Here is a 17881-nt window from a genome sequence, read left to right as displayed (position 1 = left end):
CTGAGCCACAGGCATCAGAGAGACTGGGGGGGGGGGGGGGGGGAGATGTAAACGTGTCACATCCTGTGGATGATGTCACTGGGAGGAAGCTCTGAGTGAGAACCCTGTCGATTGTCCGTTGCCTTTTGAAGTGCAGGTGGCTCGCGCTGCGGGGCAGAGTAACAAATGGAGTTCTGGACCCGTTCTGCAAGAGTGAATCGGTGTCACATCTGTTTCGACGAATCTTTATTCGGCTTGACAGTGTGACCGGAAGGCTCAGCCCTGAAAATATACACAGCGAGACAGACGATAAACAGAACGAACGTGCGGCCTGCAGAACTTAAAAGGGCATAATTACTGTACGTGGAACACATTTTTTTCCCTCCGTCCCTTGTATAGCATCTTGCTGTGGTATAAACATAATGATTCTTCTCTGCGATTCTCACACTTTCTACAACTCCCGCCAGGTACACTTTTTCTGGCCACACAAAACTTTCAGCAGGTTTTTCGTTTTAGTTTACCGATCAGTAACTTGTGGAGAATCCAAAGGAAATGGCAATGAGATATGAAATGAGAAATAGCTTGGAAACGGAAAGAAAAACTACGATAAAGAGAAGCAAAAGGTTTTTTCAACTCAAAACTTAGTGGTGGAGAAGCTGAAAACAAAATTCTTGGACCGAAATCTCCCACCGCGGGTCACACGCCATATTGATTAATGATGTTCTGCGTCACGTCGAAGACTGCTTGAATTCCCCAAAGATGTTTACGACTTCAGATTCTGTTCAAAATAAAATGTTCTGAAAGCATTAATTTTTGCAGTTCCCGTACGATAATGAAATAAATATCCATTCATGTAACAAGGACCCTCTTTTTTCCAGGAAAATCTGTGGAACATTGGAAACCCTTCTTAGCTGTTAAGAGCAGAACAGCTGGTTACACTTTAGGAGGACATGTCCAAGGCTGCCCGCACATGCTATGCATTATTCGGCCCTTTGGTCAGTGAAAAGGAGAGAGAAAAAAAAGTTTTCGTACTTTATGTGGCGAAAAGGTATTTAAGGAGTCTGACCTGGCTGATATGTTTGTTTCAGAAGTTAAGGAATTAGGTTAAGATATAGTACAACATTGCTGTCTATGTGTACCTATCCTTGCTTTTCCTAAATGTGGATCCAGACGGTGCTCCATAAGCACAATTTACATTATACTGCAGGCATTTAGCAGACGCTCTTATCCAGAGTGGCTTACATAGCATTTACATTGCATCCATTTATACAGCTGGATATATACTGAAGCAGTGCAGATTAAGTACCTTGCTCAAGGGTACAATGTCAGTGTCCTGCCTGGGAATCGAACCTGTGACCTTCAGGCTACAAGGCCAGTTTCTTACCCATTATACTACACTACCGCCCAATTTGTCTCACGTGCAGTGCTTATGCAATTCGGTGCTGGCAGTGAAGGGCTGTTTCTGTTGTGTGTACATGACTTTGTTCAGAGTAATAAAATAAAATGGCGTGAAATACAGCTTGGGTGCATGGCTGAATTTCAAGCGTGGACGATAATGGGGTGGCCAGTTAACAACAAGAAAAGCCTGTAATTTTATAGCAGAATATCTACAGGGAACTAATAGCTTACCAGAATGAGTTGGTGAAGTACTGATTGTGCAGCTGCATAATAATTTTAGTACAGTTTTACAAATTTCAAGCATTAACGGCACATTTATAACAGACAAAAATCATTTTTTTCATGGCCTGTTGATGGGCCATATTTCACGGAGTTCTCATGATGTGGAAGCCTCGAAATGGTTTCAGTCCTCTTTCTTGTTTCTGAAAAATATTTTCATATAACAAAAAACAGCGTTGCAGGAATGTACTTGATAAACACAATGTCAAACCTAATAACGGCCTCTGATTCGCCAAACAGTGTGTGCTGAATAGAAAGTGCTGATGTGTGTGAGTTCAGAATCGGGGCTGGACTTGAGCTAATATAATATAAACCAGAGCACTGCGAAGGGGTCCTTTATTACGTGTGACTTCGGGGGACAAGTTTCTGGCATCAGAGAAGTGGACGACTCTGTGGCTCAGAGATGGGGTGCAACATCTTGGACTGAGATGGATACCAGTACGTGGAATGTGCCTTAATGTCCTTAATGAAAATGCACTGGGTGGTGCATATTTCCTAAACTTGGAATTGTGCATTTAATATGGTTTATGGTTCGCTGAAGTGCATCTAGAACCCTGATCTTGCCTTTGGTAGATTTTGGATGTACCCTGCATGTCTGGAATGTCCAATCAAAACAGATGCCGTCCGAGGTCATTCCCGATGTGGAATCAAACTCACAGAAAGAAACTATCCTGATTAAGTTTCTAAAGTGCGTATTCCACAGTAAAGTTTTTTGCATTACATCCCGAAAAGGGATTCTTAAAATTGCCCTCGGCAGGCTTCTGTTGGTCCGGTTTGGCGCACCCGAGCGAAGGCGCCAACGTGGGTGCCACCGGCTCACTGCAGTTTGACCTTTGACCTCGCTTTTATGCTCCAATCGCGAGCTGCCTGGCGGTGGCCGTTAGGAGGGCGGCGAGCCGTGGAACCCTGTTAGAGGCTGAGTGAAACGGGTCCTTCGGCAGAGCGATGTCGTAAAAGGAGGGCGTAGAAACGACAGGGTGGCCTTCAAAGGAAGAGGAAGAGGAGCAGGAGGAAGAGGAGGATGAAGTGCAGGGAACGCCAGAGGGCATCCAAGCTCTGCGTAGGGCATTTGGAATGCCCTGCTCGGAGTCAGTGGGCCCGGGTGGCTGTTACCTCACTTCTGTCTGTCCTCTTACTGAATACTGACAGCAGCACAGATGTTACTGCAGCTTGCTTGCTTGATATAAAAAATGAATGAACTGCAAGTTTCTGTGCACTGGAGGAGGGAAGGGGGGGGGGGTGGTGGATATGTACTAAACACAGCAGTTGTGTACATTTGTGGTGGCGTGGCTGTTATTTTTTAGAACTAATTTTTACATATTATTGAACATTTGTGATATATATATGGTAAATACGGTACATTGTACATTTTATTATATTTTGGACAATTTTGATTATTGTAAATGCCTTTTTAACATACTTTTACACTCTTTTATATGGTTATGCATGGTACATTCTTATCTTAGTTCTGTTTTATCATATGCTCTGTTTTAGTTACATTAGTAAAGCGCTTTGAGCTATAAACGTTTGAAAGGTTGCAGTACTAGTGTAAGTTTTTTTTTTTTTTTTCAGACCCACAGATCTGAGAATGAAAATTGATTTCATATTCCATATTCCCAGAATCAGACCTGCATAAGGGATGTGAGTTAATCCAGATGCATATGATCGTATATACAGTGTGTGTGTGTGTGTGTGTGTGTGTGTGTGTGAATGTGAATGTTAAGGCTAGGAGCCCCTTGAAAGAAATAAACAATAAAAGTTGCGGTGTCTTTGTAGTAGGCGTTTATATTCCAGTGGCTGTGTTGTGTTTGTCGGAAAAGCAGCCAAGAGGATGACCCCGGAGCAATAGGACGCCCAGACACACACAGACACCCTTGTGTTTTTGTCATTAAGTGCATTGAAAGGATGCCAGGAAGGTCAAGTGCTAAAAATCCCATTTGAAGTAGAGCAAAGAAGTGCATTGCTTCAACGAGGAACAGATGCGCTCGCTGCGCGATCGGGGAGACTTCCGTCTTTCGGAAGAACGTTTCCTCGGCGAGCTCCTCCGACGCTGCCGCCTTGGCTGAGCGCGGACTCGGAAGGACTGGTGTATTTTTAGCGCGTCCTTCTCGTCTCGAAGGTTCTTTTATTGGAATGGAGGTTAACCTGCATTCCCTCGGCGAATGCGTGATCTGACATTTACGAGGGGAAGCGGAAGCACACAATATACTGCAGATGGGGCATCACACAGTGGAGGATGTAATGGTCACATGCTTCATAAACTTCCATTTCAACCTCGGCCAGCCCTGTCACGGGACCGCCGTAATTCAGCAAATCGTTTGTTAATTATTCAGCCTGATTCGGGATGTATCAAATGGCATTCTTAATCATTTATTTGATGGGAGCAAATGATATTTATCGTACGCATTTTGCAATGGAATTATCAGATGCACGAAAAAAACTGGTAAATTAATATTTATAATCTGAGAATAAAGCTGAAAAAATGCCATGCAGTCTTTTTCCTTTTTATTTAAAATCTACCAGTATGAGTGGAGATAGATTGGTGAATGTTTAAAGATTCCGTATTGTAGGACTAGAAGGAACTCTTTTCAAGCAAAAGAATGGAAATACTTTGAGCTTCTCGATGAAAACTCACATATTTAAAAACAGCGCTACAAAATTCACAAAAAGACCAACAATATTTGTTATTCATAGGATAATAAAAAGTTGTTGCAGTATTCATTAGGTACATACTCGAGTCTTTGTTTTTAATTTGCCGTTTTCCGCAGTGCTTAAATTTCATTGTGAGTTTTGTTTCTGTCTTCTCACTGGCTTGTGCACATTTTCTGAAATATATTTTTTCAAACAGGTTAGCACGATTACAGTCTTACGTTTACATCTAAAAATGCTTTGCAAACTGGAATAGTGAGTATAAGAATTTAAAAAAATTAAACGTCTCAAAACAAAATACGAAGTTTTGACAATGAACTCGCTGGTGTCAAGCAAAAGGAAAACAGTAGAAGTTGAACGAGTGCTTTTCTCGAATTACATTACGAAAACGCCCAAGATGCACACACGCACAATCGCGAACTGTCGTTCTAACAGCTTTCGTCACCAAACTACGCATGAATAAATTACGCTCTGAGAGTTCGGAGTTAAAAAAGGAGAACACAGTTCCAAAAATGGCAGCGCGAAGTCCTATGAGGGCAGACGATTCCACCCCTCTCAGCCCTGAACCCGCCGTCCCTCTGTAAATATGATGTTTTTAAAATCGTGTGAGTGAAAAGCCTTTCTACCGTGTCAGTCTCATCTCAGCGCGAACAGGGAGCCCGCCCCTCGTCTTTACTGTCTGACAACTGTGAAATATGACTGGTCATGAAAAATACCGCATCCGGATGGTGGGGTATATCAAGGGCAAAATGATGCAGCGCGCGGCACACTTTTACATCCGTCTCGGCCGTGCGTGTGGAACGCTATGATAGTTCCCTATGTTGTGTAAGGTGCGTTTTTGGTTCGAATGCTTATACAGCCTGAAAAGGGTTTTGAAAAAGAATGGATGTGGGGGGGAAAAAACAGTGTGATTCAGCCTTACTTTTATGCTTAAACATAACAATGCTGCTGGTTTCCTTTCTTTCTTGCATTACATTACAGGCATTTAGCAGACGCTCTTATCCAGAGCGACTTACACAACTTCTTTTTTTTTTAACATAGCATTTTACATTGTATCCATTTATACAGCTGGATATATACTGAAGCAATTTCGGTTAAGTACCTTGCTCAAGGGTACAACGGCAGTTGAACCTGCGACCTTTCGGTTACAAGTCTAGTTCCTTACCCACTGTGCTACACTCACTGTGTACACGCATTAAATTCTGTCTATTGAGCACAACAGATGTTTGCAGAACTGGAAGACCAGTATAGTATAGTTCTGGATTCTGTTTAAACACTCGTGCTTTACTGCGCTACCTGAGTTGTGAAATTTGATTTCATAAAATGTGAAAGATGTGTATATATATATATATATATATATATATATATTGCCTGCCAGTAGATGAAGTGAACTTGGAACTGACTGACTCTGCCACTGACTGGGCTGATGCACGAGGGCAGTAGCCGCTCCTGAATTTGAATCTGAATAGGGCACGGGTTAAGCAATTCTGTGTTAACAGCCTGCCCTAACCATTACCTCTGAGAGCGACCTCCTGCTTAGCTCCATGGACTTAGATGAGATACAGGATTAATTTTATTGATTTTTGCTGCAGACAGGCTTGTTGCCCACCCACAGCGTTTGCAGCGTTTTAAGGAAAATCCCATTTTCCTTGAGCTCTGATAATTTAGCCCACTTGTCCCGAGCCACCCCTTACGACCTGCAATGTTCTCACCGTGTTATCACAGCTTTGAGCCCCATCGCTGGCGAAAGGCTATGGAATGGTCCCATGTCTGTTGTTAAATAGTGTTTTTTTACCCATAAGGCCACAGTGTGAGTGTAATCCCCCCATAGCAGGTCATTGTGACTTAATAGAGCACAGTTGGCTGGGCAGTGATACAATGGGACTTACATAAAGACGCTGCACAGTCCCGCTTGGCGTTTGTGGGCTGCTTCTTTCAGGCAGAGATAATGGCAGTTATGTAAAGATGTTTGGCTGGTGAGGCACTCCAACCCAAGGGGGGGGGTTTGATGCGTTGGCTTTGTTGGCGGGTGATTTCCGCCTGGTTCAGTTTTCCGAGCTAGCGAACGCCCGGCGTCTTGTCTCTCAGACACCAGCCGAATGGCCGGGATGAGGAGGACTGGAGTGGTGGTGGTGGGGGACAGCCCAGAGGTCAGTGTCTGATCCAAAACAAAATTAATGTGCTGAGCTGGGTGAAAACTACAGGGCAGACCACTGCTTTAATTCTCCAACTTTTTTTTTTTTTCTCAACCAGATAGACACTAATGTACAGTTATAAAAAATTTTTTATGTATTACTCTCGGTGACAAAGTGCGATGGGTGTTGTTTATAGTCGTGTAGAAAATAAGCGGTCTTTCTTTACTTTGAGAGGTTTTTGCTCAGTGTGGGTTTTTGTGTCTCGTTCATTTGCAGCAAGCTTTGGATTCAAACCTGAGCAACCTGATCAAGAGGAACAACGAACTGGAAACTCTTATGGGAAAGTTGATTCAGACCTGCCAACACGTGGAGGTGAGTGCTTTCATCTGTCAGGAGCGTTGCGTCCACGCGTGTGCACCATTTTACTGTATCGCGTGTTTTCATATAATGCAAAGAATGGGAAATGTGTAATTTGCGTGCCTCAATTAACCTGTCTGAACTGATGTTGTAGTGTAATTGTGATACATTTACCATTGCTATTTCAGTTTTGTTTGTATTTTTTGTAAAAAAAAAAAAAATTAAATAATATTAATTGATTAATTAAATGAAGATTGAGGCTGCTAAAAAAAAAAAAAAGCATACATCCCATTCATTTTGTCACGTGACCTCAATGTCACAATGGAGCATTATGATGTCATTGTCTGATTATCAGGTCTGGCATAATTTGTGAGACAACAGATGCTTTGTTCTGCAGAGTCTGCCATTGTTGAGAAAATATTATTATTTTTTATTTACAAAATTATGTGTAAAATTAATTATTCTATTATGTAAATGAGGTATTGCAGCAGCTTTTCTCTGATAAATAATGTGTTTTACCAGAGGCATGAGCTAGTCAGGACAGAATTTATTGTGCTAATTATTTTCGACTTTAACCACAATACGGTAAATAAGTTATAAAGGAATTAGTGAGTCTGTTGTCTAAATAGAATGGTTGCCCGACCTTCTTAACAAATGTGTGTGTGCTCATGTGTGCGTGCATGTGTGTGTGCGTATGTGCGTGCGTGCGTGCGTGTGTGTGTGTGTGTGTGTGTGTGTGTGTGTGTGTTCATGAAAAGGTTTGTTTTAAAAACAGAACCTTGTGAAAGATAAGAGTCAGGATCACCGCAGGCAACAGCCCTGCTGTTATACTGGATGATATCAGGGCGCAGGGCAGTTGGAGTGCACATGCTCAGTTTGGTTTCACCCTCAGCACCATCCTCCTTTTGTAGAGGACCGGCTTGAGGCTATCCGTCTCCTGTTTTAGAGGAACAGGGTGAGAATATCATCCTCCTCTTTTAGAGGAACAGGGTGAGACTATCACTCTCATCTTTGAGAGGAACAGGGTGAGACTATCATCCTCCTCTTTTAGAGGAACAGGGTGAGACTATCACTCTCATCTTTTAGAGGAACGGGGTCAGAATATCCGTCCATGTGCATTCTGTACATGAGTCACAAGGTCTGCATCATCTGAGTCCTCCAAAGCCAGATGGTGTGGTTTTAACTTGAAGCACATCTGGCTGGGTTATGTAAATGCCAACAGCTGGCATTCCCTCGCATGTGAAATCTCATTTTTGCGTCAAAGCTCTCCACCGAGTTGGTTTCCGTCCATCCATCCATTATCTATACCTGCTTATCCTGAGCAGGGTCAATCCATTATCTATACCCGCTTGTCCTGAGCAGGGTCGTGGGGTGCTGGAGCCTATCCCAGCATGCATTGGGCGAGAGGCAGGACCAGTTGGTTTCCTATTTATGAAACAAAACCCTGGACAAGTGCTTGAATGCACGTCCCTTTCCTGGTTAGGTCCAATGACTTGGTCTTCACAGGTCTGGACAAGCACTTTTCCTGTGGTTAATTTTTGAAATCACACGATTTACTGTCTAGCAAATATTTAAGAATACATTTTTGGAGTACAGAGGAGTTATTTTCCCAGATTATGTCAGACAGAAATTTTAATTTTGGTTTTGGTTTTTAATTTTAATGAGCTGTGTTTCCAGCCTGATCAGAGGGAGTTAGTTGTTCACAAAGCTTGTCTAATTAAATTAAATTCATAATCCACATTTGTTGCTGCATGATATGGTGCACGCACACACTGAATGCAATATAATTAAAATGGTAAATTGCCTAAGCAGCATCAGACCAAATATGGCTATTGTAAATAAATACTCGTGAAGGATTACAGGCTGCGTTTTCACTTCCATTTTTCCAAAAAATTATTTACTTTTTTGTTTAATAATTTGTTCTACGACTTGTAGAAATGAAAGTATGTTTTGCCAACTATTCTTTTATTCAGTAATTATATAATATTTGCTTATTTATTTTTTAAATAAATACAGAAATCACAGTAATTAGTTGTGTTTATTCATGCACATTTGCACTTTAGGGAAATAATCTTGGTGAATCCAGCATCTTTGGAAGAGCTCCACGAGTTTTCAGCTCCATGCAAAAGCCATCATCTGCAGGAGCCGTGTTCTGTTTTTCAGGGCTGGTTCTCATCCTGATCACATGGATCACGTTCATCTCCGTCCAACAGACGCTAACCATTTCACTCTCACAGCCCAGAGACTAACGTGGCACGCAGTTTAATATTCTCGTTGCTGCCGTCCAGTGTGTATGTACATATACGTGCAGAGGGGGCCAGTGTAGCATAATGGTCAAGGAGCTGGTCTTGTCACCAAAGTCATCTGTAAAAAGTGTGCTATACAAATAAAATTGAATTTAATTGAATTGTAACCTAAAGGTCACAGGTTCAATTCCCAGGGCACTGCCATTGTACCCTTGAGCAAGGCACTTAACCTACATTGCAGCAGTGTACTGTATATCCGGCTCTATAAATGGATGCTATGTGATAAGTTGTAAGTCACACTGGATAAGAGCCTCTGCTGAATGCCTGTAATGTAACGTAATGTAATGTAATGAGCCTTGAGCACTTTTTGTATTCAACAACCTTGCGTTTTCTCGCCTGCCCACCAATGGTAACGTTCCACAAAAAGGCCTATCCTGACTGGATGTGTGGGCAGTGTGGTAACAGGTTGGGGACCTCGTTACTGGAGCTGAACCGGCTGAACGGAGGCCAGCTGAACAAAGCCCTTTATTCCCCCCGCATAAGAGCGAGGAGCCCGCAGGCAGTGGGGAGCAGCGTTAGTGCGCCGCATTCGTCCCACAGTCCTTTCATGGCGTTCAGCAGCTCCTTCACAGTTCTCAGCCTCAGCGAAAGCACTGGGGCGTTTTTGTGTGGGGGCCGGTACCCCCACCCCCCCCCCCCCCCCCCCGGGCCGAGCGGACGGAGCCGCCCCCAAAGCGTCTTTGACCTCAGAGCTAGAGCCAGCCCAAAGTGTTCCTGACCGGGGACTAGAACCCCCCCGAGCGATTCTGACCTCAGAGCTAGAACCGGCCCAAAGGGTCCCTGACCGGGGGCTAGAACCCCCCCGAGCGATTCTGACCTCAGTGCTAGAACCCGGCCCGAAGTGTTTCTGACCGCAGAGGTCACTCGGTTGCCGTGTTTTCACACGGACGTGCGACGGGTGGTTTTTTACCGGGGAGCTGTGATCCAGGTAGAAGGTTCTGGTGTTTTTCCACCGACGCGGAAGTGTGGATGTGAAATGCGTGTCTACAGCAATGTATCCTACAAAAGACACCCTTGTCCGCCTCTGCGTATTGTTTGTTAACATGACACCTGTCAAAGCATCATTCAGCAGAGCCCAATTATGTACAGCCACTGACTCACACTACCTGTTTCCACCGATTACTCTGATTGTCTCCCGCTTGTCATTTTGAGGGATGGGTTTGAAAACTGCCACATTCCTCCCCTCTGGGAAGGAGGGCTGGAAATTTTATCAGTATGTAAAAAATGCTACGCGCTCCCACGCCTAGCCAAGCCAAGCCCTGAAACATTTGGATCAGCTACTAGTGAACCCCGGGTTCTCATGCAATCACAGGAGTCATTTTAGACGAGAGCCCTCCTTCACTCCATTCTCAGTAAAGATGAACTCTTCCTTGCAAAATACCGTCTGATTATCAATTGGATTTCTTGCCTTGTTGCAATTAATCACGTGTAGATTGTGGCAGGGCTGCAAAGATCAGTTCCTGGAGAACCCGTGTGTATGCTAGATTTTGTTTGAGCAAATTACCCTGCCTGATTCAGTATAGCTAATCTGTTGTATGCACCAGCACTGGTTGACTGCTGTACTTCGCCACACAAAAATGTTTTAGCTAAGATGACAAATACAGTGTTCCACGCTTCATTTCAAATTTTTCTTGGCTACCGCAGTGTGGAATGCCCAATCTGCATTTTAACCCCATCGCTTTGGTGTCCTGAGTCAAATTTGGGATGGCACATACTAGAATGTATGTGTCCTCAGAAATTCCCTCTTGATGAACAGCAACAGGTGCAACTGGCACAAGCAGGTGCCCAATCAACCAGGTGAGGGCGCTGTTGCTCGTTGAGGTGAAGCGCTTGCAGACTGATAACCCTCTTTCCTCTGGCTGACACTGGTCAGTTCTGTGATGCTTTGAATGGAACCCCATCCACAACCGACACTGGCACAGTTAGGATGTAATCCTGACGCATCAGCTGTCATTAGGACTTTTATCAAAGATTTTAAATCAAGTAAAAGATTTGAACTAATCAAATGAAATCCAGAAACCTAAGTGAAGAAGAAGTCACTCATTCATGGAAGATTGATTTTCGCCGTTCACGTTCGATTATGCAGAAGGATATTCTGCGTGTCAGGTGTCTTTTTTTTCTCGAGTTGATTTTATTCCTGATTTTATTCGTTTCTCGTGCCAGGTGAACGCTGCCCGGCAGGAGGCTCGGCTGCTGGAAGAGTGTGACCTTCTGATCGAGATCATCCAGCAGAGACGGCAGATCATCGGGACGAAAATCAAGGAGGGGAAGGTACAGCACTGCCGCGTCGCACAGGTTGTCCGTTACCACTTCCTGCTCCGCTATAAGGACATCTGTAGACATGCAGGCAGGAGTGCGGTTTGCTGGGGTGGAAGTCAGTGCTGTTGACCCACAGCTTCAGGTTAATTGATGAACGTGTGCATTCTGTGTCTGACCTGTGAAAGCCGATTTCAGGATTCATTTTGAATGCAGGCCAATGGAATGGCTCTGGGCCCTGGGTATTACATGGAGCTGTCGCACAAACAGTCGGCTCTGAATGAGGCATTCTGGGACAGCAAGGACCTCCGGTGTTTTTACACACAAAGGCCGGAGTTGGAAACTATCATGTGATATCTGTACCCACTTGGGTTGTGCCCATATGAGAATGAAATTAAATTCTCACGTCTGTGCAGGAAAAAAATGTGTCTTTGCTTGAAACCCAATAGGCCATCCTGAGGAATAGTAGTCATAGATTGGCTGGTCTTGGCAGTACTGGTGGAGGCTTTTAATTTAAAAAAAAAAAGTTGATATCAGAAATAGGCAACAAATCCTTTGAAGGGCTTGTTTTTTTTTTTGTCTGTACAAAAAGGTCAGAGGTAACTTCCTTTCCGCTGTCTTGCATTACACTGAGTAAACCACAGGGGGGCATCATGCTACTGCTTGGAATTCGCTTTCTGTGTGTCTGTTTTCTATTTCAAAGCTATTATGAGGGTTTCATTTATTTCTTTTTTATGTTTCAGTGTTCTCTTGAAGGACAAATAGAAAGATTCATGTGTACTGGCTCTCCTGCACCCAAAACAATAAGTAGCCATGTTCTGCTCCAACTTTACAGAATCGTACAGAATGCAGGATGCGAGGCCCCATGTCTCTGTGAGTAGAGACTGGACTGGGAGCTGTTTGAGGTGCTGGAGTACCGTGCTCTCTTGTTTTTTTGTTCCTTTCAGTACCCTAGCTGGTGCCCCTAGTGCATTTTGCACTTTTTTTTGAGCTTATTTTGTCCTGAGAGGTAATTTGGGAGTGCCATAACCACACCTGCATCCATTAAGCCTCATAATTAATCCAGAGATAGTGGTTTGATGGACCAAAAAAAAAAAAAAGAGCAGAAGCATCTGCAAGAAGCAACTCCAGGACCGGGGGTGTGTCTGAGACGACCTCTGAGAGTTTCACGTGTGTGATCCCCCCCCCCCCCCCCCCCCCGCGTTTCTCCCTCTCCTTGTGCTTGCTCAGGTCGTTAGGCTGCGCAAACTGGCTCAGCAGATCTCCAACTGCAAGCAGTGCATCGAGAGGTCCTCCTCCCTCATCTCGCAGGCCGACCAGACGCTCAAGGAGACGGACCACGCCCGCTTCCTGCAGACCGCCAAGAGCATCTCGGAGAGGTGAACCAGCTCAGTTAGCGGGATGGAGTTTAGCACATCTACAGATTTAAAACTTGCCTGCAGAAATTGCAGTAACATGAAGTGCTTAAACGTGAATAGGGAAGTATTGGACGACAGAATGCACTAATATTGATGTACTTTACATCTCAGGGTATCCATGGCAACGGCGTCTTCTCAGATCCTGATACCGGAAATCAACCTGAATGACACCTTTGACACATTTGCGCTCGACTTCTCCCGGGAAAAGAAGATGCTGGAAAGTCTGGATTACCTTACAGGTAGCGTGGATGCTATTGATCCTGCTTCTGTTATTTATTCACAATAATGTATTCGTTAATCAATTTAGACAAAACTCCCATTAAAATATTTTTTTGTTCTCCCCTTGCCTGGATTTGTGATGACAGCGTTGTGTGTGTGTGTGTGTGTGTGTGTGTTGCCGGCCTTGTCTCTTGATTGGATGCTGTCAGCACTGCAGGGTGAGGCAGTTCTGTGGGCACTGATGTCTCTGTGATTTAATGTGATGCTCACATGCTCACACCCCTGGGTGCCTCGGTCTAACAGAAATGCATTTTTCCCCATCTTGCTGCTGGCAACCGGTCTGTCCTGCTAGTTGGGTCCCGCTATTCCAGCGCTACCTAGGAAACCTGGAGCCACGCCGAGCGGGGCCTGGAGGTTTTACGTTTAAATTGACGGTGTTTTGACCGGTCTACAGTTTGGGGCCCTTTTCCTCTGAGAGGTTTAATGAGTGAGAGGGGCCTGGAGGTTTTACGTTTAAATTGACGGTGTTTTGACCGGTCTACAGTTTGGGGCCCTTTTCCTCTGAGAGGTTTAAGGAGTGAGAGGGACCTGGAGGTTTTACGTTTAAATTGACGGTGTTTTGACCGGTCTACAGTTTGGGGTCCTTTTCCTCTGAGAGGTTTAATGAGTGAGAGGGACCTGGAGGTTTTACGTTTAAATTGACGGTGTTTTGACCGGTCTACAGTTTGGGGCCCTTTTCCTCTGAGAGGTTTAATGAGTGAGTTGCAGTGTGCCAGGGCTCACAGTTTTAAAAACTGACTGGAGTCACAGGAAGTGCCGACTCAGCAGAAATAGTGCTATTCGACTGCTTTCAGCTAGACTGAGGTCCAGACTTGATGGTAGTGAAAGCGTTTTGTCATTAACTTTTGGCAATGATTTTAAGCGCATTACCATTTTGTGCTGTCATAGCGTTTCTGAATTTTTTTCAGGTTAGCTTTTGTTTTTTTGTTTTTTTTCAAATAACGATTTTTCTCAGGCTGAAAAGGCATCAGTATTGTCTATTGTGAAGACATTTATGCACCCTTGAAGGTGTGAGGTCACATATGTTATTAGAATGTTCTCAACTCAACATTCTAATGCTGATGCAACAGCAATCGCTAGTGATTGAAAGAAATGGAGTTCTAGAACACAGACTCAGAATTTTGAAAAAAAAAAAAAAGAAAAGCCATTCCAATAAAACCTAACTCTTCAAAGGGTCAAGGAGCTGACTAAAATGAAGACGAATCTGCTCAATGTTCTCCCTGCAGCGCCAAATCCCCCCGGGATCAGAGAGGAGCTGTGCACGGCCTCCTACGACACCATCACCGTCCACTGGACGTCCGAGGATGAGTTCAGTGTGGTTTCCTACGAGCTGCAGTACACCATCTTCACCGGGCAGGCCAACCTCGTCAGTAAGTAACGCGCGGGAGGTGAACGTTTGTCTTTTCCCAGCTGAACCCGGGTGACTGCCTACGGCACAAGAAATCTAATATTCAATCTTGGGAGTCGTGAAATATTTGAGTGTCAAATGTATCAAGGTTTTTCATCCCTCTCACGATAGTTCTTTGAGGAGTCAGGGAGCAAGGCAGCGTGGAGATGGTAATACGCTCCGTCTGCTCGAAGGCAGAAGCCGCACTATTTCCACTGACTCAACCAGCAGGTCCTGAAATTGACTTGGCTTCTAGTCAGCGGTGGGCTCGGAGCTCACCCTGGCTGTGCGGCTCACGGAGGGCGGTGCAGGGAGTCGAGCCGGGACGGTTCCCTTAATGCTCGCGAGTCACGCGCGGGGCCGCTTGGGGTATTTGCGGTGGGTGAGCGCAGTAACGCGCCTCTTCTGCTCCGATGCACAGCTCAGGCGCGGCTGCCGCTCGGTCGGTTTGGTGTCCTGGATCGAGCAGGGCGACGCCCGAGGCGCTTCCCCTCACTGCGCTGTGGTCGTCGGTCTGTGAGCTCACAAGATGCATTTCAGCGTGGAGTTTCAGTGAAGGGAACGAATGAGAAATACTGGCTGTTCCGCTTCTCAGAGGAAGGCTGTGTACAGTAGACCCCTGTCTGCATGCTAAATGTGGGACAGGGCAAATATACTTTACAGCGAAGGGTCTGATTCTGTAGTGATGAACCAGACTTCCTGATGTGCAGTTATGCAGCAGCAGAAGCTCCATGATGAATGGATGACTGCATTATGATAAAGGGTCTCTGAGTATGGCTGTGTGTTACCTGAGGCTGTACTGTACATGGATTACCTTATCACGTGGACATGGGGTTTGATAAACACACACACTCACACACACACATACACATACTCACCCATGCAGGCACATGCGTGCACACACACACACAGACACACACATATATACACACACATACACATACTCACCCATGCAGACACGCACGCACACACACACACACACACACACACACACACACGCACACATATACACACACATATATACACACGCATACACATACTCACCCATGCAGGCACATACGCACACACACACATATATACACACACATATATACACACACATACACATACTCACCCATGCAGACACGCACGCACACACACGCACACACACGCACACACACACACACTCACACACATACACATACTCACCCATGCAGACACGTGCACACACACACATACATATACACATATACACACATACTCACCCATGCAGACGCGCGCACACACACACACACACACACATATACACACATACTCACCCATGCTGGGACACACACACACACACACACCCCACCCATCCAGACACGTGCACACACACACACACACACACACAGATACACACATATAAATATATATATATATATATATATATATATATATATATATATATATATATACATACTCACCCACACAGGCACGCACACACACATACATTATAATGTGTATAGTTTATATGGCATATAAATACATACTTGAAATATATGCATTATAAATACTGTATATGTGCCAGGGATAGAAAATGGCTGCTTCACGGTAGTCATGACAAACGGTTGGATTTTAAGGCCAATGCGGTGGTGCTGTCTCTTTGTGTAACACTTTAATGACACCTTGACAAATGCCAAAGCAGCAAATAGCTTCTTCATGCATCGCTAAACGATGGCACAGCACCCAAGTTTCTGGTTTCTGTACGCATACACCCCACTTCCATTGCCCTTGAACACATTTGCATACAGGTTGTTGGAAAAATAATGTCTTCCAACTCGGGGTGGAGGAGGGCTGGGGGAGGGTTAAATTAACATAAAATAACTTCAAAAAAGGGTAGCACACTCTTAAATTATTTACCAAGTGTAATATGAAATTGGGCTGCAGTGATCTGTGTTTGCACAGCTGAAATTGCACATTAGAGGAGATTAGCTCTGAATCATTTCACTTTTGGGAAAATGGAATGTTTTTTGTCAGTCCATTTCCTGTTGCAGGATTATATAGGATCCTGTTAAACCCCCAGTGTCCATTGTTTGAGTCTGATTGTCGACTTCAGGCTGACTTCCCTCTGAGATTATGAGGTTGTAATTAATGGATGGAGAATCCAGCGTCTTCCTCTCTCTTCGGTGGCTTAAATACCAACTACGTGCCTCCCTACCCACTAAGCCAGGCTACCCCACCCACTGACTCAGTCTACCCTACGCTGACCCAGTCTACTCCTCACACAGACCCGGTCTACCCCACCCACTGACACAGTCTACCCCAAACATTGACACAGCCCACCAAACACTGACACAGCCTACCCTGCACGCTTACATTCATCTGTTTGAGGCCTATTTATGAACACCACGTGTATTGAGTGTATCTTTTCACGTTTATAGAAACGTGCTGCGGTATGTTACTGAGGCGGAAATGTCCATCGGCACGGCGGCCCCTCTGAGCGCTCGACTCTGTTTGTGACGCAGGTCTGTGTAACTCGGCCGACAGCTGGATGATCGTGCCCAACATCAAGCAGAACCACTACACCGTGCACGGCCTGCAGAGCGGAACCAAGTACATCTTCATCGTCAAGGCGATAAACCAGGCCGGCAGCCGCAGCAGCGAGCCTGGCAAGCTGAAGACCAACAGTGAGTACGGCCAGCTCATATCTACAGAGTAGTCAGGTCTACAATGAGTACGGCCATCTTATATCTACAGAGTATTCAGGTCTACAGTGAGTACAGCCATCTTATATCTACAGAGTATTCAGGTCTACAGTGAGTACAGCCATCTTATATCTACAGAGTATTCAGGTCTACAGTGAGTACAGCCATCTTATATCTACAGAGTATTCAGGTCTACAGTGAGTATGGCCATCTTATATCTACAGAGTATTCAGGTCTACAGTGAGTATGGCCATCTTATATCTACAGAGTAGTCAGGTCTACAGTGAGTATGGCCATCTTATATCTACAGAACATTCTTGCCTACTATGCGTATGATCTCATATCTACAAAATATTCAGGGCTACATTGAGTATGAGCTCATATCTACATAATATTCTGGCCTACATTGATTATGACCTGATATCTACAAAATATTCTACATTGAGTTTGGTGATCTCAAATATAAAGAATATTCCCGCCAGTAGTAAGTCTGCTGATCTGACATCTGGAGTATGTTCAGGCCAACAGTGTCATCCAATGGAAAAACAGCACCTGTCTGCCATTCAATGCATTATAGCCTACTGAGTCTATCAACTCATCCGCTATTTTATATCATGTTTATATCCTGACTCAAATGCCTTGAGTAGTCATACAACAACAATGCCATTAACAAATTTTAGCATTGCACGGTCTGTAATGGGCACTAGCATTGCAGTGAAAACAAAAAAAACTTCCGCAAAGAAACAAACATTGACCAGTTTGACCGTCGATT

The 17881-nt window shown here is 44.6% G+C and overlaps 1 protein-coding gene across 6 annotated transcripts in view; it reads left to right on the top strand.

Annotated features, from left to right (window-relative positions):
- The window catches only part of LOC118214515 (E3 ubiquitin-protein ligase Midline-1), a 114016-nt gene that overhangs the window by 92796 nt on the left and 3339 nt on the right, over positions 1-17881 (top strand). For all 6 annotated transcript variants that reach the window (XM_035394523.1, XM_035394522.1, XM_035394525.1 and 3 more), the window contains 6 exons: positions 6717-6812; positions 11267-11374; positions 12590-12738; positions 12889-13016; positions 14283-14426; positions 16930-17091. In XM_035394523.1, the coding sequence (XP_035250414.1) occupies positions 6717-6812; positions 11267-11374; positions 12590-12738; positions 12889-13016; positions 14283-14426; positions 16930-17091 (787 nt within the window). The remainder of the gene's footprint in view (positions 1-6716; positions 6813-11266; positions 11375-12589; positions 12739-12888; positions 13017-14282; positions 14427-16929; positions 17092-17881) is intronic.

The sequence above is a fragment of the Anguilla anguilla genome, chromosome 15 (genome assembly GCF_013347855.1).
Source record: "Anguilla anguilla isolate fAngAng1 chromosome 15, fAngAng1.pri, whole genome shotgun sequence".
Classification (NCBI taxonomy): Eukaryota; Metazoa; Chordata; class Actinopteri; order Anguilliformes; family Anguillidae; genus Anguilla; species Anguilla anguilla.
Note: the sequence above shows the minus strand (reverse complement) of the source record. Positions and strands in the feature narration are given on the sequence as shown.